The 24,943-nt window shown below is 36.6% G+C and overlaps 2 protein-coding genes across 2 annotated transcripts; both read left to right on the plus strand.

The window, feature by feature from the left end:
• The first annotated feature begins 7,089 nt into the window (after positions 1 to 7,089).
• Positions 7,090 to 9,372, plus strand: LOC123314067. The gene has a single exon (XM_044899180.1). The coding sequence runs from the start codon at positions 7,090 to 7,092 to the stop codon at positions 9,370 to 9,372; it is 2,283 nt and encodes a 760-aa protein (XP_044755115.1).
• A 9,725-nt stretch (positions 9,373 to 19,097) lies between these two features.
• Positions 19,098 to 19,553, plus strand: LOC123314069. The gene has a single exon (XM_044899181.1). The coding sequence runs from the start codon at positions 19,098 to 19,100 to the stop codon at positions 19,551 to 19,553; it is 456 nt and encodes a 151-aa protein (XP_044755116.1).
• The last annotated feature ends 5,390 nt before the right edge of the window (positions 19,554 to 24,943 follow it).

The following is a 24,943-nucleotide window of genomic DNA, read 5'->3' on the forward strand; positions in this document are numbered from 1 at the left end:
TTGTGTTAATTGCAGATTAATTTTGCAGGTTGAAAAAACACCCCGCATATTCCGTTTTCAATCATTCGCTACTTATTTCCTATTCTACTATAATGTGACTTTACTCAGGTGTTTTTATTCTCATTGGCACACCTTAGGTTTTCTCATAAAAATTTCTAAAAAAAAACAATATCGTCATTTCGCTCCAATTCAAATCAAATTCGTCAAGATCCATCACAGTCAGCAACAGAATGTGAATATAAAATGAATAATCAGTCACAAGATGTGTATTTCAACATGCCACAATTATTTACTCATGAGAAATATGCAGATACGATTTCCCACCGACGTCAACCAAATAAAGCTACTTTTGGACCAGTGTTTCATCATTCTATAGAACATGTCCTAGTAAGGCAGAGTACATTGATAGGAATGATAGGCCAATTACTCAAAACGTAATTTCTTATCAAATTGTTGAACGGGCGGAGGAGGAACCGTCTATTAGTACTCGACAAATCAGTACCGAATTAGGAATTTCGTTAAGAAAAGTGTGCAAGACTTTGAAGAAAAAAAAATTGCACCCATACCACACAACTAATTTTAGTTGTTTTCTTTCGATGCCTGTTGTCAGAGATCCCTCATACCCATTCGGAATTTCACTTCTTCATTCCTAATTCTGTCTCTCTGAGATATTCCTAAGGACCTCCTGAAAACGTCCATTTCTACTGCTTCCAGTTTCCTTTTTTTTTCTGTTAACCTCCAAGTCTCAACTCCATACAGAAGGCTGCTCTTAGTGAGGGTTTCATATATGTTATCCTTTCGTTTCTTTCCTATCTGTTGGGACCAGAATATTCCATTGAGGCAACCAATCGTTCTTCTAGCCTGTGTTATCCTTTTTTTTCATTTCCTTATCGTCCTTTCCTGTGCTATCAAATATAACTCCCAGATAGGTGTAATCGTAACATGCTGTGACTGTCTCATCATTTTCTAGTTGAATATCAGAGAGGGCAATTCCTATGGAAAGATATTTCGTCTTCTGTACCTATATTTATTTCTAGACCCCACCTCCGGTACTCCTCTTGCAATTTTCTGGCCATATATTGAATATCGTCTATGTCATTGGCCATGATGACCTGGTCGTCTGCAAATTGAAGTGTAAACAGACATATCTGTCCAAGATCCACTCCCATTCATCTGCATTTACGTTTCCATTGCTTAAGTGCTTTTGCAGTATAAATCTTAAACAGGGTTGGTGATACGCAGCAGCCTTGTCTGAGTCCTTTATTAACAGCAAATTTTTGTGAGAGTTTCTCGCTATTTTTGTATGTGATGTCGTCCCGTCATACATGTTCTTCAAAGCTTTGATGAGTGTTCGGTTCAAGTTAGTTTCTTGAAGTACTTTCCAAAGTCTATTCAGCGGAACAGTATCATATGCTTTGTGTAGATCAATGAACATCAGGTGGGTTTCTTGATCTACTGCTGACTTTTTCTCTATCAGTTGTTTTAGACAAAATATATTGTCATTGCAGGATCTTCCCGCTCTAAAACCTGATTGTTCTTCCTCTTCCTCTGCTTTGTATTCAGCCTCTATTAGATTCATTTATTTGAGTACATTTTGTTTAATTTAAAACGAAGGGATTAGTGAAAAACAGTAGGGTTTGAACTCGAATAGTGTTATGTTTTGTTGAATTTATATATATTTATCACATCCTTAGAAATTTGTTTGAAAAATAATAGTAGGTCCCTTGATGACAATAGTTGTAATTGAATGTCAATGTGAAGTGACTATAAAAAAGACAAGTTTGAGATACATCGGAATTTTATTTACTGTGAGACGACTTAACATTGGTCCTTCGAGACGTTTTGAATTAGTTCTTGGATAGATAGAGACCCAAAGACAGTTATGGACAGAAATTCGGAAGAAAATAATACAACAAGACGTAATGCAGGTATCAACAGTAGACTTGCCGATTGTTACCTATGGCCACCAGAATTTGGTTCGTCAAAAAGGAAGTCTGTCAGTGGAATGTCAAAGATTTCAGAAGAAAGTCATTCAAAACTGAATCAAATGAAAGGAAAAGATGCAGTTCTAGAAGTAGATGAAGAGGACAACACAACCAAAAATCACTCGATTCATCGAAAAGTTCTTCCATCTGCGGACGACAAACAAGAGACTGCATCTGTTCGTTCAGTATGTTCTAGACAATCGAACTCAAGTAGTGTTGAATTACAAAGACGAAAGCATGCTGTTGAAGTTGCAAAAATCAAACAAGCCATAGAAATGAAGAAACTAGAAGATAAATTACAATTGTAAGAGCTAGAGCAGAAAGTGTTTGAGACCCAGGTTTCAGATGACGTGGAAAGATCTTCGGGTAGATCATCGCATAGTTCCAGAAGTCAAAGACAAAATGTTCCAGACAATACTCCCAGACGGAAAATGGATGTAGTAGAGGAAGCTTCAAGACTGACAATACCAGATAAGAGACCCGTGCGTTCTCCAGAACCATCCGACATCGAACGATTATGCCATACCATAAGTGAAGCTGTGAAATCAGTAGGTAGTGCTCCAAGACGAGATCGATTTATTGCACGCCAAGTTGTAGAGAAAGACATTCTTCACTTTGACGGTAACCCTGAAGAGTGGCCAGTATTCATCACACAATTCAGAAAAATTGCCTCATTGTGTGAATATTCTTCTGAGGAAATGATGATAAAATTGCAAAAATGTTTAAAAGGTGAGGCCAAACTAGCCGTATCGGGCATGATGATTTCACCTGATAACGTTGATTTAGTGCTGAAGATATTAGAAATGAGGTTCGGACGTCCTGATCTGATAATCGATGGACTTATATCAAAGGTTAAAGCTGTGACACCGATCAGAGAACATAATATAGAGTTTGATCAAATTTTCAAATCATATATCTTGTTTAGTCGCAACAATCAGATCCTTGGGTTATAACGAACATCTTCAGAATCCTACATTGGTTCGAGACATCGTACAAAAGCTTCCAGATATGATTAAACTTCGCTGGGGGGAGGAAGTTATGAAAAAACATGGTACTGTTGACCTCAGTGATCTCTCAGATTGGATTTCAGACATAGCAGCAGTAGCATGTTACGTGAGTAGACCAAGTTCTTCAACAATGAATAAAACGGAGCCCAGATCGAAGCCATTCGTATATTCTTCGACAAAACGATATGAGACTTCTCTGACGACAGCTGATAGCAAAAAAACTGACAAATTGTGTACGTATTGTCGAAAAAAAGGACATTATATCCAGAATTGTTCAAAAATAAATCAAGTCGATGTTGAAACCAGATGGGAGACTGTGACCAGAAGAAAATTATGTTTCTCATGCCTGAAAAACAATCACTAGACAAAGAAATGCAGATCCAAACGTCAATGTGGTATCAATAACTGTAAGATGTCAAAAATTCTGGTGTATTCACTGATTCGATATTGTTTTTAATTTCGTGGGGATATCGGACAAGCTTCGTTTTTCCCACTGTAGGTAGCGCTGTTTAGAATTTGACAGAGCATTGTCAATTGATATTTGAAAATAATTTGAATACTTTCATACGACTAACGAATATGTTGTATTTATAAGCGATTATTGGTGTTTGAAAATGTATTAGTTTCGAGAAAGGGGTGTAGAACATTCATTTATTCAACATGTCGTTCAATAAGTTCAGGTTTCTGTATGGACAATCAAGAACTACAGCTAATAATTCGGTGTTGTTGGAATTTGAGGCAGAAAAAATCAGATGAACGAACATTCGGGAAGGATATAGCTAAGTTTTATGGCAACATCAGCAATATTTCGAAGAAACACTATTGGAAATACGTAATGTGAATTGTGAGCATGTATTGAGAATCAGAAATTGATAAATCTATTCGAGTTTGTTCTTCAAATATTCTTCCTGAATAGATATAGTGAAAATTACCTTTCGATCAACTGAATATATTGGATATTTGACCAATCAATTGTGTTTTATTAAAATCATATTGAATTACACCCCTCACGAATTCAAGTTGTCAAACGGAAATTATCTTGAAGAAGAACAGTAAATACTCCTTTGAACCCTTATTCGGTAGTGTTGAAATGTTGAAAAATTTGTTTTTACAACGAAAATTGAACTGTAAATCACAAATATTCCTTAACAGCTGACAAAATGGGCCAGTTCATATTTTGCACTCGTTGATCGATATTCGATATCAACGCAAAACAAAACAAAACGAGAGAGTATCTTGGACTTTCTTTGATTGAACAAGGATAAAACGAAGCAAATGACATGGTGGCGCCGCCACGAAACTGATCCCATATCCCCGATTTTCTGAAATGTTGATGCTTGCAAAAAGTGACAAGTGTACACACCAGTGTTTTAGACATCTTAAATAACTGCAAACGATCTCATCATAAGCTCCTTCATAAAGATCAATCACAACAAAATTTCGAATACACACAGTCTACCCAGACGGAAGATCTTAGAAAGGAAAACGTTCTTGCTGTGGGACAAGGTGAGGCAAATATTCTTTTGCGGATGATCAAGGTGAGATTGTATGGAAAAAATGATTTTCTGGAAACCATTGCACTCTGTGATGAAGCTTCGACTGTGACTAAGATGTCTAAAACACTGGTGTGTGCACTTGTCACTTTTTGCAAGCATCAACATTTCAGAAAATCGGGGATATGGGATTAGTTTCGTGGCGGCGCCACCATGTCATTTGCTTCGTTCTATCCTTGTTCTACCAAAGGAAGTCCAATGACCTCTCGTTTTATTTTGTTTTGTGTTGATATATCGAATATCGATCAACGAGTTCAAAATATGAACTGGCCCATTTTGTCAGCTGTTAAGGATTATTTGTGATTTACACTTTAATTTTCTTTGTAAAAAAAATCTGTCAATATTTTCAACACTATCGAATAAGGGTTCGAAGGAGTATTTACTATTTTTCTTCAAGATAATTTCCGTTTGACAAATTGACTTCGTGAGGGGGATAATTCAATATGATATTAATAAAACACAGTTGATTGGTCAAATATCCAATATATGCAGTTGACGGAAAGGGAATTTCCACTATATCTACTCGGGAAGAATATTTTAAGTAACAGACTCGAATAGATTTATGTATTTCTGATTCTCAATACATGCTCACAATTCACATTACGTATTTCCGATACAGTTTCTTTGAAACATATATCGGTCCCGAATATTCGTTCATCTCATTTGGTTCTGCTTCAAATTCCAACAACACCGGATTCTTAGCTGTAGTTCTTGATTGTCAATACAGAAAACTGAACGACATGTTGAATAAATGAATGTTCTACATCCCTTTCTCGAAAGTAAAATATTTTCACACACCAATAATCGCTTATAGATACAACATATTCGTAAGTTGTAGGAAAGTATTCAAATTATTAATATCAATTGACAATGCTCTGTCAAATTCCAAACAGCGCTACCTACAGTGGGAAAAACGAAACTGATCCCATATCCCCACGAAATTAAAAACAAAATCGAATCAGTGAATACACCAGAGTTTTAGACATCTTAACTGTGACTCTCATAGACAAATCCATTGTTGACCACCTGGAAATAGAAGGGAATGTGGAATCTCTTTGTATACAATGGACGAATAATATGACATCGTGCTACGAAGATTCTCATCGCCTAGACTAGACCTTGATATATCGGGAATCCATGAAAATGCCAAGAGATTCACCATGAAAAATGTGAGATCTGTGGAAAATCTATCTTTACCTGTTCAAGTCATTAAGGAAACAGACTGGAAGAAATATCCTCACTTACAAGGCATTCCTTTCAATGAAATTCAAGGACGTCCGATGATTCTTTTAGGCCAAGATAACATCCGACTCACAGTGGCCAGAAGAGTTACTCAGGGTCCAGAAAATTCTCCACTTGCAACAAAAACCAATCTCGGTTGGATTTTACACGGTGATGTGGACAATCATCATGGCAATAAGGGAATTTTTCATTCCTTTCATATTTGTCATTGTGAAACTGTTGCTGACGACGAGCTCCACAAGATGGTGAAACATTCTTTTAGTACTGAAGCCTTTGGAGTTCAAGTAGCTATAAAATCCAACAAAAAAGACAGCAGGGCGCTTGATATAATGCAAAAAACTGCAAAACGAATCGGTGACCGATTTGAAATAGGACTGCTCTGGAGGGAGAACGATATTCACTTGCCTGAAAGTAAAAATGTAGCCGTTCGAAGACTTATGTGTGTGGAGAAACAGATGCACAAAGATGAAAATTTCAAGAGAAGATACTGTGAGAAAATTGAAAGTTACTTAAGGAAATGATATGCCAGGAAGCTCTCAGCTGAAGAAGCATCTGAAGAAGGTCCTCGTTGCTGGTTCTTACCTCATTTCGGAGTAATAAATCCGAATAAACCAGCCAAGCTACGACTTGTTTTCGATGCTGCTTCAAAGTCGTGTGGAACTTCCCTAAATGAAAATTTACTTGCTGGACCAGACCTCTTACAACCATTGGTGGAAGTATTGATAAAGTTTAGACAACGAAAGATCGCCTTCTGCAGTGATGTTCGTGAGATGTTCCATCAAGTCAAGATCATTACTTCGGATCAATGCTCCCAAAGATTTCTCTGGAGAGAAGGAAATACCCAAAAACCACACGATGTTTACGAAATGCAGGTCATGACATTTGGTGCTACCTGTTCTCCGACTTGCGCACAATTCGTTAAGAATTTGAATGCCCGACAACTAACCCAAAGACAAGATATTTTGGACGCTATTGAGATGAAACACTATGTCGATGATTATACTGCACCGACACTGTAGACGAAGCCTTAGAAAAGATTTTTGAAGTGAAACGTATTCAAAATTTGGGTGGATTTGAATTAGTTGACTGGACATCAAACTCTAAAGATGTTATGGATGCTCTTTCTACACAAGAAGATTTTATATGCAAAGATCTTGATTTGACTCTGATAAGTCGATACAACGAATTTTAGGACTTTCCTGGGATTCAAAATTAGATAGCTTCTGTTTTAAACTGAAATCCAACATTTTTGCGGTCGAAACCAGAAATGGCACAACGAAAAGACAAATTCTGAAAATAGTGATGTCCATTTTCGACCCATTAGGACTTATTGCTAATTTGACAGTGCGAGGAAGGATCCTCATTCAAGATATATGGAAATCCGGAATTGGTTGGGATGATTCAGTCGAACATGAGCAATATAAGACATGGAAATTATGGCTTTTGGATCTTCAAAAAATTACAAATATTTCTATACCTAGGTGCTATTCAACGAGTATTTCTAAGGCTGAAAGAGTAGAGTTACATATATTCTGTGATGCGAGCAAAAGGGCGTACGCTTCTGTAGCTTACCTACGAATGATCGCCCAGACATCAATCGATGTATCTTTAATTTTTGCTAGAGCTAGGGTGGCACCGAACAAACCGATTTCAATTCCGAGACTCGAACTTCAAGCCGCTTTAATGGGAGCAAGACTCAAGAAAATGCTGATCAAAACGTTAGAAATCAAAATTGACAAAACGTACCTATGGACTGATTCAACAACAGTACTTCACTGGATCAAAAACGATGGGAGTAAACTGGGGCAATTTGAATCTCATCGCGTAGGTGAAATTCAAGAGTCAACAGACAGTTTTGATTGGCATTGGGTTCCATCCAAGTCAAATGCTGCCGACAATGCCACAAGAACCTATTTTGATGATGGAAATAATTTGGATTTCAATCGTTGGCATAATGGACCAGAATTTCTACAACTCCACGATGAAATGACATGGCCCATCAAGAAAACTGACTGTGGGGGAATTTTGAAAAATTCTGAAGATGAAGGAGATATTCAACCGATAGAATTTTTGGCCACTATTCTAGAAAATGATTCCTGTTTACCGGATATAAACCGTTTTTCCAAATGGATGAGGTTGATAAGAGCCACGGCCTGGGTGCTGGTAGTCGCTAAATTGTTGATTTCAAAACTTCGTTCCAAAAATAGTCAAATTATACCAGAAATTACCACTTCAGACCTTGAAGAAGCTGAAATCAGATTAATCAAGCAATGTCAACTGGAAAGTTTTCCAGAAGAAATCTCTTTCCTAAAGAAAAGCATGTGCTTGAAGAATCAGAGTAGACTAAAACAACTTTCACCGGTCATGGATAAAAATGGAGTCTTGGTAGTGAGTGGACGGTCTGACTCGGCTACACAAATGCAAATGACAACCAGAAGACCCATAATATTGCCATCTAAACATAGGTTGACTAAATTACTACCGCATCATTACCATGAACAATGTGCTCATCAAGGTATCGAAACTGTATTGAATACTGCTAGACAAAAATTTTGGATTATTGATGGTAGATCAGCCGTGAAGACCACATTTGCAGAATGTAAAAAATGCCGAATTTTAAAAGCTAAACCTGCAATTCCACAAATGGGCCAACTTCCGACATTCAGATTGACTCCACCAGCTCATGCATTCACATACACAGGAATTGATTATTTCGGACCCCTGTATGTAACAGTTGGACGTCGACGCGAGAAAAGATGGGGAGTTATTTTCACCTGTTTATCGATAAGAGCTGTACATCTTGAAGTAGCACACTCGTTATCAACGGAGTCAACGCTAATGGCAGTGAAACGAATGATAGCAAGAAGAGGACAATCTCTGCAAATTTATTCCGATAATGGAACTAATCTTAGAGGATCCTCTGAGGAACTGAAGAAAGCTGTAAAAGAAATGGATAAGGAGAATTTGAAACGAGAAATGTTAGTGAGAAATATTGAATGGAAATTCATTCCACCTGCTTCTCCCCATATGGGCGGTGCATGGGAGAGACTAGTGCGTTCAGTGAAAACTACATTTCATGTTATTCTAAATAATCAGATATTGAAGGACGAGCTACTCCTTACCTTATTTTCAGAATGCGAAAAAATTGTGAACTCTAGACCAATCACGAAAGTATCTGTTGATCCTGATGACTTGGAGGCCTTAACACCAAACCATTTTCTTTTGGATGCTACAAATTATTCGACAGCTTTCGAATCTGAAAATGGAAATTTAAGGGGACAATGGAGACGAGCTCAAGAATTAAGAAACTCGTTCTGGAAAAGATGGACGAGGGAATATCTACCGACTTTGACCAAAAGAACGAAGTGGAGGAACGATGGCAGACCTATGAAGCTACATGATGTAGTTATAGTTATAGATGATACCGCTCCTAGAAAATCCTGGAAACTCGGATTAATTGAAAAGATTTTTCCGGGCCCCGATGGAAAAATTAGAGTCGTTCAAGTGAAAACAGCGAATGGTTCTTATAAACGACCTGTTGCCAAGTTATGTAGATTGGATATCGAAGATAGTGGACAAAGATGATACTTCTGCCACGGCGGGGAGAAATGTTATGTTTTGTTGAATTTATATATATTTATCACACCCTTAGAAATTTGTTTGAAAAATAATAGTAGGTCCCTTGATGACAATAGTTGTAATTGAATGTCAATGTGAAGTGACTATAAAAAAGACAAGTTTGAGATACATCGGAATTTTATTTACTGTGAGACGACTTAACAAATAGGATTGAAAAAAAAAACATTTCTGAATCGAAAATATTCTTGCTGCTGGGAAAATTGTTGTACCAAAGATGATCTGAAGGGCGAAGAGCATGCGGAGCTATGCTCGCTGAAATCAGTGAGATTTCGAGATTTGATGGGGGTCTGCTTGAAAAAACAGACACATTCGTCGACAATTCGTCTTCTTGACCGTCAACCATTGAATTCAACAATTCAAGCACCTTCGCTTTGAAATGCCGTTGTCTTCTAGAATTCAGTTTTTTCACGTCAAGAACGAGACTTTTGAAGAAATTCAATATTAGCTCTTCTGCTTCGCGCTCCTGGCATTTAACTTGACCGGTAACTGTTTTCAGATATTCTGCCATGGGTTCAGCAACAATTTCCGCAGCAGAGGATGATTTCTTATAAATTTTTTCGTTTTTTTCAATTCGACGTGTCGGTATCACAATAGCAGTATTTTGCATATACCTACAAAAGGATTTTCAGGCTGTGCCTCTTGTTCCGTCGATAGGAATTTACTTCTTTTTTCACTCCTGAAAAATTCTTCTACTGCTCCACCAGCTGCGACATCATCCGATACTGGACAATCAGGAGGATCGGAGAGATTACTCATCTGTTTGCGCTGAGGTGTGCAGTAGTTTTTCAGGAATGACATTGCGTCAGCCAGATACCATTTCTTTTTCTTGGCACTAGACCCGCTGGGCGTATTTTTGATATGCCGAAGGTATCTGGGATACGTTGTTCTCAAGGAATGCCATTTAGCTCTGCACTCACTATCTGAAAAAAGAAGACAAAAAAATTGAGACGAAATATTGTGGAAGTTAGCTTATCGCATCTTAAAAATTTTGAATCAATACCTATTTTTCACAGTCCTCCATACAAGAAAAATATAATTCAATAAATTAATCGTCCACTTCGTCTTTAAATGAGAGAATTCTCGATTGATGGTTGTAGGGCTCTCGCAGCTACATCGGAGGCGTCTTTGAAGATTTGCGGCGAAGTGCTATGGGCTAATTTCCAAGTAATGGTTGAATTTAACTGGGTTATATTTTCATGTTGTTGATTTAATTTCTTTTTGATTCATTTTTTCCAGATTTCTTGCAACTGGAGATTCCTTCAAGTATATTCATTACAATATGCGAATCGGTGCAACGACAGCTCGAGAAATAATAGAAGAGACTTGCAAGACAGTAAACACAATGTGCAACCCAACTCCACAGAAGTGGCAGAAAGTTGCAGAGCGATTTGAAGAACTATGGAATTATCCAGATGTCTGTGGAACTGTGGATGGAAAACATGTCAGAATTCAGAAGCCTCATAATGGCGTATCTGGTTTTTACAACTAAAAAAATTATCATTTAATTGTTCTACAAGCAGTTGTTGATGCAGATGGCAATTTTCTGATTGTGGACGTCGGCGAAGCTGGTAGACACAGCGATGGGGGCGTTTTTTCTCCATCAGTCTTTGGAAGAAATTTTATAGAATCTACCAAGACCACAACATCTGGCACCTGTTTGTGAAACTCTTTACCCTTACATATTTTTCCCTCTTATTACACCCCTAATCTAAAACCCTGACTAACCATCAGTCGGTTCTACTCGTGGTAAATGACGTCAGGATTCAAGCTTTCGCACTTAGAATTAAGTTAGTTCATAGACAATGTGTTCACCTCCCTTAGCGGTACAGCGGTAGTACTAATGTAGTTGAGTACCACATCTCAGATCATTCAGGATTGAAGTTTATCTCCACATTGATTTGCGGTGACAAAATAAAAAATAAATTTGTAAAGAAAAGAATTATAAATGACAAATCAACTGAGAGGTTTTTACGGGAACTGTCACTGATGGAATGGGATGATATTTACGGCACCAAACTTGATCCTAGTCAACTTTGGAATGTTTTCCACCAACGTTTTTCGGAAATTTTTGAGATGTGTTTTCCTAAAATTGCTATTCGACTGTTTTCTCCTGGTGTTTTCAGACAAACTCCCGAAATTAAAAAACTGAAAGATACCCTAGACAAACTTTATGTTATATCATTCTGTAAACCAGAATTCAGGGATGTCTATAGGTCCACTAAAAGGAGATATTATTCTCTTTTGACCACAACGAAGAGAGAATATTTCAACGAGATTATTGTAAATTCTGAAAATAAATCCAAAGCTTCGTGGAGGATTATTAATTCTCTAACCAAGAAGATAGCTCATAACGAGGTATCTCTTGGTCAAAGCGACCACTCAGCTCTGGCAAATCGTTTCAATACATTTTTTGCAAATATTTCAGTTAAATTAAGTGAAGGTTTAACCAGATCTATTATCCCTAATTCTCAGAGCAAACTTCTTAATTATAACTCTTTTTTAATGTTTGATATTACGCAGGACGAAATTGTACAAATTGTGAAATCTTTGAAAACCAATACATCATGGGGCCATGATGAGATACCGATGAAAGTGATAAAAGCATCGATAGACTTTATCATTGAACCATTAACTTTTATAATTAATCGTTCTTTCACGGAGGGTATTTTTCCGGATAATCTGAAGATTACTATAGTCAAACCCCTACATAAAAAAGGTAGCAAAAATGACCTTAACAACTATAGGCCCATAAGCATCCTCTCTTCATTTTCTAAAGTTTTTGAAAAGATTTTAAGCAATAGAATGTCCAATTTTTTTCGTCAATTCAATGTTATTTCTAGATGTCAACATGGTTTTGTTAAAAATAAAAATATTGAAACCGCTATTTTTGAGCTCATAAATGAGATTGTTCTTGCTCTGGAGCAAGGACAAATTCCTATGGCACTGTTTTTGGACCTTTCAAAGGCTTTCGACTGTGTTGATCATCGGAAGCTTTTGGAAGTCCTCTATTGTTCATAATTTATCTTAATTCTCTACCTGAGGCGATCAAAAGTGAATGTGAACCTCTAATTGAGAGGATGATGAGAGGAGTATACCCTCATCTCGGACTGAAGTAAAATCACCAGCTGTTTTGACTAAAAGCATTGAAACAAATCATGCTCTTTCGGTTAAGTCTACAATGCCGTCCCGGGATACTACCTCTATGAGATTATTTGCAGATGATACAAATATTTTGACCCGATCGTCATGTATTCCATACGCTGTTGATGTTTGCAATATTGTGGTTAACTCGGTAAAAACTTGGTTATGTAATTATAATCTTGTCCTAAACATTGAGAAGACTAAATGTATGATTTTTCATAGAGATAATTCCAAATTAGACCATCCTGAAACTGTGGATATTCTTGATAGCTGTGTTGTGGTTGAAGATAATGTGAAATTTTTGGGTATAGTTCTTGACAGTCAATTAAAGTGGGGACCTCATACCGAACAACTTAAGACCAGATTAAGCTCTGCATGTTACACATTATTTATGTTAAGAGGTCAAGTGAATTTCGATGTGCTCAAACTTGTCTATTTTGCAAATTTTCATTCCATACTTTCATATGGAATAATTTTTTGGGGTAGTTCATCAAATGTGGAAAATATTTTCGTTGTTCTGAAAAGGGCATTGCGTACTATGTTACGTTTCAGTTATAGAGAATCATGTAGAGGAAATTTTGAAAAAAATAATATACTCACTGTCTATGGATTATATGTATATAGGCTCTTACTTTTTTTTTTTAAAGAATTCATTTTTTTGAGGATTACAAAAATGTTAATAACACCAGAAGAATGTTTCCTTATAATGTACCTATTCATAGGACAATACTAAGGGAGAGAACTGTTGAATGTATGGCAATATCTATGTACAATGCTCTACCAAAAACTATTAGAATGATCACTTGCGATAAGGATTTTAAGAAATCTTTATATTGTTTTATTTTGAAATCAGAGCCATACAGTTTATCTGAATTAATTTCGTAGTGTAGGAGATAGGTATGTTAATATGTTAATATTTTGTCTGTTTGATTCCTGTTCAATATGTTTTTTGACTTATAAGTATTCTACCAACGTTATCTAAAATCCTTGAGAAAATTATGAGTAAACAAATGTTGTCACATTTAAATACGAATGAAATTATTCCACCTATGCAATCAGGATTTAGAAGGAATCATAGCTGCACCACGGCTTTGTTAAATATAACAGATGACATTATGAGGGCGACCGATCAGGGTAAACTAACTTTGCTCACTCTTTTAGATTACTCCAAAGCATTCGACTGCCTCAATCACGAGCTGTTCGAGGCTATTCTGGTTCATCTTGGTTTTTGTGGGGGTTCAATTCGGCTTTTGTCTTCTTATCTTGCTGAACGGTTCCAAGCAGTATGCTATGATGGTAAAATTTCATCTTTTTTGAAAATATGCAGGGGAGTACCGCAGGGGTCAATCTTAGGGCCAATTTTGTTTATCATGTACATTTCACAGTTTGTAAAGTTTATTATTTCCTGCCTGATGCACTACTACGCGGATGATAGTCAACTATATATCTCCTTTTATTTGCATGAATCTGCTCAGGCAATTTCTGCCCTGAATTTCGATTTGAACATCATCAATGATTTATCTACCAAACATTGTTTGCAGCTTAATAAGGACAAGACCGTTGCCATTTTATTTGGAAGGAGAGGAGATAGGATTAAATTTTTGAACCAAAATAATGTTGTTGTATTTGGTTCAGATACTGTTGGATTGTGTGACAAAGTTAAAGACTTGGGAGTCTGGTTAGATATCGACTTGCGCTTTACGGACCACATTTCTGCCTGTCTGCGGAAGGCCTATGCCATGCTGAGGATTCTTTATAGAAACAGGGAAACACTGGAGCGAAAAGTGAGAGTGCTACTATGTGAGTCGTTGGTTTTATCACATTTAAATTATGCAGATTGTGTATATGGCCCCTGTCTGAACTACTCTGATAGAAAGCGGATACAGAAACTTCAGAACTCTTGTCTGCGACTGATTTTTGGTCTGAGAAAGTTTGACAGGATTAGCCATACTCTGCGAATTGTTAATTGGCTCAACATGGAAAGAAGAAGATCTCTTCATGCTTCTTTACTATTTATGAAAATACTAATTAACCGAACTCCTCCATACCTCTACAACAAAATTACCTTCCGCTCTGATGTCCATAATTTGAATATTCGATTCAAAGGAACCCTTACTCCTCCTGTATTTACAACTGAGCTATTCCGACGATCATTTTCATATAATGTTACGCTTTGTACAAATAATTTATCTGTCGAGATCAGGGCGGTTAGAAACATAAAACTTTTAAGAGCTATGATCTTCAGCAAACTTATGAATGAGCAAGTGGCAACTCTGCGAGTGTGATATACAAGTGAAAAATTTATAGAGCATAACTTCCTATAACCATTATTTCTTTTTTGGGTGGTGATGCATCTTCTATATTTATACTGTCATTGTCATGAGCATGAGTAATTACTATTATTTTTTTTTATTCTTGTCAATGAATCATAGGGTTAGATTGAACAGTACACTTGAACAGTGTCCTGGATCTCGCCTTTTCAATTTTCTTTTTTAGTGTTGTAAGAGTTTGTATTTAGTTTCCATGAAATTGATTGAATAAAGACCTTTATTATTATTATTATTATTATTATTATTATTATTTCATTTTCATATCTTGTTTGGTGTAATTTCTTGGAATTAATAAACATATTATTATTTTTCGATTATTGGTGACGTCCATATTATAAACATTAAAATAATTTTAGCAGGAATTTGGATAAATTTTTATTCGTTATCCTTTTAATACATCGCCAACGTTTCGAATCGGTTGTGATTCTTTCTCAAGGCTGGAATGTCAAAATAAAACCAGAAACAGATAAAAAGGACCTAGAGACGATCTGCCACTCACCTCGTATTTTATCGGATTGAATATCGTCAATTTTATTAAAATAATTGTATAAGTATCTCGTATTAAATTTCATTTAATCTTCGAGTGGTTCATGTGTTGTTAACACGACATGGGTAAACAGAATCGCCTCACGGTACGTTCCACAAATCGCAATGAGTAACATGGAGATGACATTCAACTCTCCCATAAAACATTATATATGTTCGTTAAAATATCACATCTCAGGTAAAAAACAATAAGGTAAAAACAACAATGGTAATATACAACTTAACAAACTAAATCAAAACATTTTGTTCTTGGTGGATGCACCTTAGACACATTCAAATGACTTTCACCATAAAACACCAAAATGAACAAACAACACAAACATCGAGGCTCCGAAAGCTCTCAGTTATATCCATAATTAAGAACCACCATTTTGAGTCACTGAAACCCCAGCATTGCCCAATACAGGGTCTTTCACGAGGAACCTCACCCATATTTATACGGAAAACTACTGAAAGTATTTTCATGAAATTCAGCACTTATAAGTATTTCACGATGCTGATGAAAAATAAAATATTTTCAAGGCATGAGCACCTCCGGTTTTTCCGGAAATGACGTCAACTTCCGTTTTTCAAATTAGAACACCATTTTTTCATTGCAGAAATAGATTCCTTAGAAAATTTCAAGTTATTTTGATGTAACATTTTTCAGTTTTGGTTGGAAAATTCTCTCTGAGCGGAAAAATTCGAAAAAAAAATCGAAAATAGAGCTCCGCTGAAACAAGAATAACTTCGAGGTTTTTGGATGGAAAATTTTCATTTTTGGGATTTTTCAAGATGTAAGATTGATGTATCCACTTTAAAAATCGAAATCGCGATTCATGATACAGGGGGTGAAAAAATCGCTTTCAAAGTTAGGGATGACAAATCGTGAAAAATCAATTTTTTCAAATTAGAACCCCATTTTTTTATGGCAGATATTGAATCTACGTTAAAAAATAATGTGAGTGTATGCATCACACCCTTGCCCTAAAGTGGATATTTTCTGAGTTATTCACAAAAAACTGTTTTTCGTCTTGAATTTTCAGCTATTTCTTTTCCCTTCACGCCAAAAAGATGAAATTTTCAGGAACTGTTACTTAAACCATGTTTTAGATTTTACTACCTCAATATGCAAGAGAAAAAAGTTACAGGTCGTTCCTAAATAGATGGCGAATTTCGATTCGAATTTGTATCGGAAACCTCTTTATTTCAACTAATCGGCCATCGGTTTTCTCTCCAGTGATAAATAAATAATTCCTTATGAACCATATGCAAAAACTTACCATGTTTTACATTTTTTTAATGATATCTATCATTAAAAAAAAAGAGTTTTGCATTTGGTTCATAAGGAATTATTTATTTATCACTGGAGAGAAAACCGATGGCCGATAAGTTGAAATAAAGAGGTTTCCGATACAAATTCGAATCAAAATTCGCCATCTATTTAGGAACAACCTGTAACTTTTTTCTCTTGCATATTAGGGTAGTAAAATCTAAAACATGGTTTAAGTAACAGTTCCTGAAAATTTCATCTTTTTGGCGTGAAGGAAAAAGAAATAGCTGAAAATTCAAGACGAAAAACAGTTTTTTGTGAATAACTCAGAAAATATCCATTTTAGGGCAAGGGTGTGATGCATACACTCACATTATTTTTTAACGTAGATTCAATATCTGCCATAAAAAAATTTCACTGTGTTGTTGGACCTTATGTGAACCATCTCACTAATTAGCCGTCTACTGTAGATAGGTTCGTAATCCAGAACTGTGACCTCCGAGAAGTTGAATCTATGTCCTTCAGCATGAACGTGTGCAGCGAGAGCCGTTCCCTGTGTTATGTGAGATTTTTCTGCATCATTTTTATGTTGTATTATCCTCTCCTGTAGTAGTTGCTTTGTCTGGCCTATGTAGCATTTTGTGCAGTTATTGCATTCTATTTTATAAACAATTTCTGATTGCTGTAAAATTGGTGTTCTTTCTTTTAGTTTTGTGTAAAATTTCATCTTATTATTGAGAACATTATAGAATGCTGCAGCACCATTGTATTCGCGGAAAATTCTTTCAATCTTATATGACAATGTAGGATAAAATACTAGTTTGAAATATTTTGTGCTCTGTGATGTGCTCACCGTCTCTACGTCTGTGTCGATGTTCGATCTGATAGTACGTTTAGCTCTATTGTAGATGTTTATACAGGTTTTTATGTAGTATGTTGGATAGTTGTTCTGTTTCAGGATTTCAGTCACTTTATTCAAGTTATTTATTCTATATTCCTCATCGCTCAGAGAAACCGCTCTATTTATCAAATTTCCTGCTATATTCCTCTTTTGCGAGAAGCTGTGATTGGAATGGAAATTTACGCATCTACCTGTGTCCATCGGCTTCATGTACCAATTTGTTCTCAATCTATTACAGTGAGAGAGATACCATCAAGCGAAGAGAGATCAAAAAGATTTTTAATAACAGCGCCATTCGAAAAGAAAGAAGAAATGTACAAGTCCGACTTTTGGCCTGCAGGAGTGGGCATCAAAAGATTCGACTACGCCAAACATAAAGATATGATGAATCAAGAGATGTTTCGCAACTAATGCGGAAACAAAAAGCCCCAAACCTGTAAGTTCAATCAGTATTGTTCATCAAAACGTGCAGTCTATATCAAATGCAATTGACAGAATTGAAGAAGCAGTCAAAAAAATTCAAAACTGCAAAATAATAAGCATAACTGAACACTGGCAGACAAAGGATGAATTGGAGCATTTCTCAATAAATAATTTCTGCCTGGCATCTAAATATTGCAGAAAGAATGGATATGGAGGAACAGCTATCTATGTTCATAAATCATATAAAACATCAGAGGGAACAAGTCTAATCAATCTCTCACTTGAAGGAGATTTTGAATGTGCAGCTGTGGATTGCCAAGTAGGATCAAGAAAAATTTTGATAATCTCTATATATAGAACACCGGACGGTAACGTTGGCATTTTCTTAGATAGAATGGAAGAACTACTAATGCAAGCTAATAGACCTCAGCAGGAAATCATCATAACAGGTGATTTCAATATTGATATGATGACAGAAAATTTAACAAAATCCAGATTCTCAAATCTAATGAAGTCTTTCAACTTACATCAAACTATAAATGAATATACACGAATAACGAATACATCCAAGTCCTGCATAGATAATATATTCACTAACATTGAAAATTGGACATCAAGAACAATAGAATTTCATATATCTGACCACAAAGCACAGGAACTATGCATCACCAACACAAATCCCACAGTACAACAGCTGAAAGAAAGTAGATATTTCGATGAAAGATCGAAATCGGAGTTCATCGCAAGAATAAGAGAGCAAGACTGGGCATTTATTTACGAGGAAGAAGGAAACGACATTAATAGAAATTGGCAAAGCTTTCTGAATACTTTTCAGTCTATTTTCTACGAATGCTTCCCACTAAAAAAGAAGACAAGAAAAAAAAAGAAAACACCTTCGAACGAGGAGATCGACACATGCAAAAACCAACTAGATATATTACTGATGTTGAACAGAAAGAATTCTATCTATAAAGATCTATACAATAAGACCAAGTAGAAGTATGACCAACTAATAAAGAAGAATAAGGCACAAATTTTCGAAGAAAGAATTAGAAAATCAGACAACAAGAGCAAGACAATGTGGACAATTTGCAAAGAAATCAGAGGACAGAATAATGCAGGGGAATGTGGGATGGAAGGAGTTCCACGTGAGATTGCACAAAAGTTCAATTACTTCTTCAATAATGTTGTTCCACAGGCGTGGGCACAGCCAGAATGTAAACTCAGGCAGAATGACAGATCTATGTACCTAAAACCAACCACCCCAACTGAAATATTAGAAATAGGGAAATCACTCAAAAATAAACATACCAGCGGTGTTGATGACATACCCACCAGCATAATTAAACTGGCTCTGCCTGAAATAAATGAAGTGCTAGCACACCTTATCAATCAGTCGTTCAAAGAAGGAGAATTCCCAGAACAACTCAAAATAGCAATTATAAAACCAGCATTAAAAAAAGGAGATCCTAAAGACATGGGGAACTACAGGCCTATTAGTAGGTATTCTCTCAAGCTTTTCAAAAATATTTGAATTGATAATGAGCTCAAGAATAACAGAATTTCTGAACAGTTGTGACTTCTTCGCCAACACCCAGCACGGTTTCTTAAAGGGAAAATCCACACAGACAGCTATATTTGAACTAACAAAAAATATACTAGAACTGTTAGAGGGGGACAAATTGGCTCTGGCAATTTTTCTGGATATGTCAAAAGCATATGATTTAATAAATCAGGAACATCTGTTAAACAAAATTCAAGCCCATGGAATAAGAGGAATGGCATTCAAGTGGTTGAAATCATACCTGAGCAATAGAAAACAAAAAGTAAGAATTAACAAAGATGGAGAGAGTGCTGAATCGGAGGAAATGATAAATAATAGAGGTATAGCTCAGGGAAGTATCTTGGGACCCCTTCTTTTTCTTGTCTTCCTCAATGATCTAGAAGACATAGTGAAGGAAGAGGAGGAAGAATCATTGTTGAACTATGCGGATGATACCAGTTTATTGATCGGAGCGAAAGAAAAGGATACTTTAATCAGATCGGGAACTAACTTCTTCAATAGGACACAAGAATGGTTAAAGAATAATGATCTCAAATTAAATGTGGAAAAGACGAACTTACTGATTTTCAGCACCAACAGAAATAAAGCAGCAGACCAACAAGCATAACATTGGAAAGTAAAGAAATTCCTGTAACAGATAACACAAAATTCCTGGGGATATTCATTGACTCTTTCCTGTCATTCAGGGCGCATGCAGAATATTTAGGACAAAAGTTGAGTCAGATTAATTTTACCATGAGAATATCTAAAAGATATATGAGTGAAAAAGCATTAAAAATTCTGTATCATGCAAATTTTGAATCTAGGCTGAGGTATGGTATAGTTTTCTGGGGTACTAACCAAAATTTGAAAGAGATGTTAATTTTACAGAAGAGAACTCTGAGAACAATATATAGTCTTAAGTTCAGGGAAACATGTAGAAATGTATTCAAACAAAATAATATGTTTACAGTGTATGGTTTATATATCTATGAATGTGCTTTATTTTTTCATAGGAACAAGGATTAATTTATAAGACACAACGCTAATCATGATTATAACACAAGAACACAAAATTTAAACTTCCCAATTCACAGATTAACTCTGAGTGAAAAACATCCTGAATATAGTTGTATTAGAATTTACAATCAGTTACCTAATAGACTTAGAAATTTAAGTAATTCAAAATTATTTAAGAAAGAAATGAGATCATTAATTGTGAAACTGGAACCATATGAGTTAGGAGATTTCTTCAATGCGAAATTTGTTTGAATGGTTGGATAATGTTACTGTTGGGACACTATTTCATTTCAGATTGCCACTTTGTAATCTTATCTGAAATAAAGAAATATTATTATTATTATTATTAATCTATTTTTCTCTCTGATGATTAATATTTTTAAAAATGGAATACTCTGGTTCTTTTCTCTTTCTAGGGTAAACCTTATTTTCTGGTGGAATGAACTAAAAACGTTCAGAGTCTCATCAATTTTTTCTTTAGGTATCAATAGTAATGTATCATCAACATAGAGTTTTATTAGAGGGATATGGAAATTCAACTTTGATATCACATATGTAAACAAAGCGAGCATAACTAATTTCGCAAATGTCGAGCTCGCCGGGGAACCCATTGCTGTATCCTCTATTTGATCACAGTCACAGGTCACAGTTCTGGATTGCGAACCTATCTACAGTAGACGGCTAATTAGTGAGATGGTTCACATAAGGTCCAACAACACAGTAAACTATAGGGAAGACGTCCAACATCTCAGTTGGGTGTATGATAGTCTTATATTGGGCAATGCTGGGGTTTCAGTGACTCAAAATGGTGGTTCTTAATTATGGATATAACTGAGAGCTTTCGGAGTTGTATATTACCTACCATTGTTGTTTTTACCTTATTGTTCTTTACCCGAGATGTGATATTTTAACGAACATATATAATGTTTTATGGGTGAGTTGAATGTCATCTCCATGTTACTCATTGCGATTTGTGGAACGTACCGTGAGGCGATTCTGTTTACCGATGTCGTGTTAACAACACATGAACCACTTGAAGATTAAATGAAATTTAATACGAGATACTTATACAATTATTTTAATAAAATTGAGGATATTCAATCCGATGAAATACGAGGTGAGTGGCAGATCGTCTCTAGGTCCTTTTTATCTGTTTCTGGTTTTATTTTGACATTCCAGCCTTGAGAAAGAATCAAAACCGATTCGAAACGTTGGCGATGTATTAAAAGGATAACGAATAAAAATTTATCCAAATTCCTGCTAAAATTATTTTAATGTTTAATAATAATAATAATAATAATAATAACGGGAATCGAGGAAGAAATGTTGTGAAAGCTGCCAAAGAGATCATGGATAGAAACAGGACACACACAGAACGAGAGACGGAGAATGCTACAGCTCACCATTGCCTCGACACTCTGAAGCAAAAATTAAGTCTGTATGCAGAACGCCTGAGGAGATATAAAAGCAATTATAGCCGGAAAAGAGACAATAATTCATTCGAAAAGTCGGAAGAATCTTTCTACCGGTCACTCACATCGTCGGATGGAGAGAATGGAAAGTTACCACCAAAGGAAGCCATTGAACAATTCTGGACCGAACAATTATCAACGAAACCTCACTTCAATGGAGATACCGGATGGATTGAAGATGAAAAATCTGAAGCTATAAAATATGAGCCGATGCAGCATGACATGATCACAATTGAAGAAGTAAAATCAGCTATCAGAGGACTGCACAACTGGAAAGCACCTGGGCCTGATGGATTACAGAACTTCTGGATCAAGAAACTTTGGATCATGCATGACAAATTGACCTCCGCAATAAATGATGTCATTGAAAATCCTGAAAGAATGCCAGTATTCCTTACACATGGCACAACATTCTTGTTACTTAAAGACCAAAGGAATACAGAAGACCCATCCAAGTACCGACCAATCACATGTCTTCCAACGATGTACAAATTAATCACATCGTGCATTTCAAACCGAATTCACAACCATTGCGAAAGGAATAACATCATCGCCATGCAACAGAAAGGATGCATCAAAGTCAGCCGAGGATGCAAAGAACAACTAATAATAGATTCAGTTATCTGCAATCAAGCGTTCTCCAAGCGAAGGAATCTTTACGCTGCGTACATAGACTACAAAAAGGCATTCGATTCTATACCTCACGAATGGCTCTTGACGATCTTGAAGATTTACAAGGTGGATCCCAATATTGTTAAGTTCCTGAAAAACGCCATGTCAACCTGGCGTACTAGTCTTCAAATGAAAGCAGCAGATTGCTTCATTACAACAGGACCTATTCCAATAAGACGCGGAATTTTCCAAGGAGACTCGCTGAGCCCTCTGTGGTTCTGCATGGCCCTGAATCCCTTGTCTCATAGATTGAATTCTACGGACTACGGATTTTCCATCAAGAACGGCAGTAGAACTATGATGAAACTGAATCATCTCCTTTACATGGACGACTTGAAACTCTTCGCATCTACCAAAAAACAAATGCAACTGATGCTGAAAATGGTGGAAGGATTCTCGGAAGACATCAAAATGAAGTTTGGACTTGAAAAATGTCGACTGCTTAACATAACGAGAGGGAAAATAGAAGATGGTTCGTTCAAACTCAAGGAAGGTGCGGAAATTGAAGCATTAAAGGAAGGAGACACATACAAGTATCTAGGCATAAAACAGGCAAGAAAAATCAATCACACCCAGATGAAGAAAGAATTAGCGGAGGAGTTCACCCGAAGATTGAGGAGGATAATGAGAACTGGTCTTAACAGCAAGAATCTGATAAAAGCGATTAACACCTACGCTTGCTCGGCGCTGAGCTATTCATTTGGTATTATCTCTTGGACGACCACCGATTTAGCAGCTTTACAGAGAAGAATAAGGACGATGCTGACTAAACACAATAAACATCACCCCAAAAGCTCAATAGAACGGACCGAGCTGCCACGACATCTTGGGGGTAGAGGAATTGTTGATTTGCCCAACCGTATGTCCAGGAAATTGAAGGACTTCGAAAATATTTCTTGAGCAAGGCAGCTTCGTCAGAACTCCATCGAGTAGTTTGTGTTGCTGATAGTTCTACACCATTAAAGCTACAACAGGATCACTTGGAAACCGTCGAACACTCTGCAGAAAGTAAAATGCAGAAACTGATTGGCAAACCTTTGCATGGGAGGCACCAGAACGAGGTCAACCATGATTACGTCGACATATCTGCGTCGAACTACTGGTTGACTTCCGGAAGGTTGTTTCCTGAAACAGAGGGCAGGATCAGGTGATTCCAACAAGAAATTACATGAAGTACATCGCCAAGGATGCCTCAGTGGCGGACGATAGCTGTCGTTATGGCTGTGAGACACATGAAACTATCCAGCACATCACCGGGGGATGTCAGAAGTTCGCGGGCACGGAGTACAAAAATAGACATGATGCTGTTGCCAAGATTCTTCACCAAGAATTGGCACTAAAACACCAACTTCTAACTTCGAAAAAGGTTCCTTATTACAATTACCATCCGGATGCTGTGCTGGAAAACGACCATCACAAGCTCTACTGGGATCGCACGGTTCTCACAGACCGAAAAATAACCCACAATAGACCAGACCTCATATTGCTCAATAAGGATGAGGACAGAGCACTATTCATCGACGTGGCAATTCCAAATAATAACAATCTTCTAGATAGGCACACTGAAAAAATTTCAAAATACAGAGATCTCGAGGAACAGACCAGAAGACAGTGGAAGCTGAAATATATCAAGACCATCCCTATTGTCATTTCATCTACAGGCCTGATACCGAAGAAACTACTAGAGAACTTGAGGAAACTTCAGTTGGACGAAAATATCTATAGAGTCATGCAGAAGGCGGTACTGCTCGGAACGGCGAGAACTGTACGCAAGTACATGGGGAATGCAGAGGAACACCGTCTGCTCCGACAGGAAGTGCGGGTGGAGCAGGAATCCAGCCTACAGCAGGGAGGCGAGGAGCGACCCGGACCCGACCACCACCACGAGCCCGACAACCTGGAAAGGGCTCCAACAGAGCTTAATCCTTTTGATATCTGAGATATCTGGGATAAGTGAATTTTCCTCTGGAGAGGAGTGTGAAAGCCGCAAGGCTAAAGTCATAATAATAATAATAATAATAATAATAATAATAATAATAATTTATTGATCCCCTCTGACAAGTTCATACTTGTATGGGACAGGTCAAACAAAATGAGAAAATAGACAATAAAAATCAACAATTTGTCAATACATCGCATAGATAATCATCTACTGAGTAATAACATTTTTTTAACAATAATGTTTTAACAGCTTTCTTGAAAGAATTACAATTCAGA

This window comes from Coccinella septempunctata, chromosome 5 (genome assembly GCF_907165205.1).
Source record: "Coccinella septempunctata chromosome 5, icCocSept1.1, whole genome shotgun sequence".
NCBI classification, from domain to species: domain Eukaryota; kingdom Metazoa; phylum Arthropoda; class Insecta; order Coleoptera; family Coccinellidae; genus Coccinella; species Coccinella septempunctata.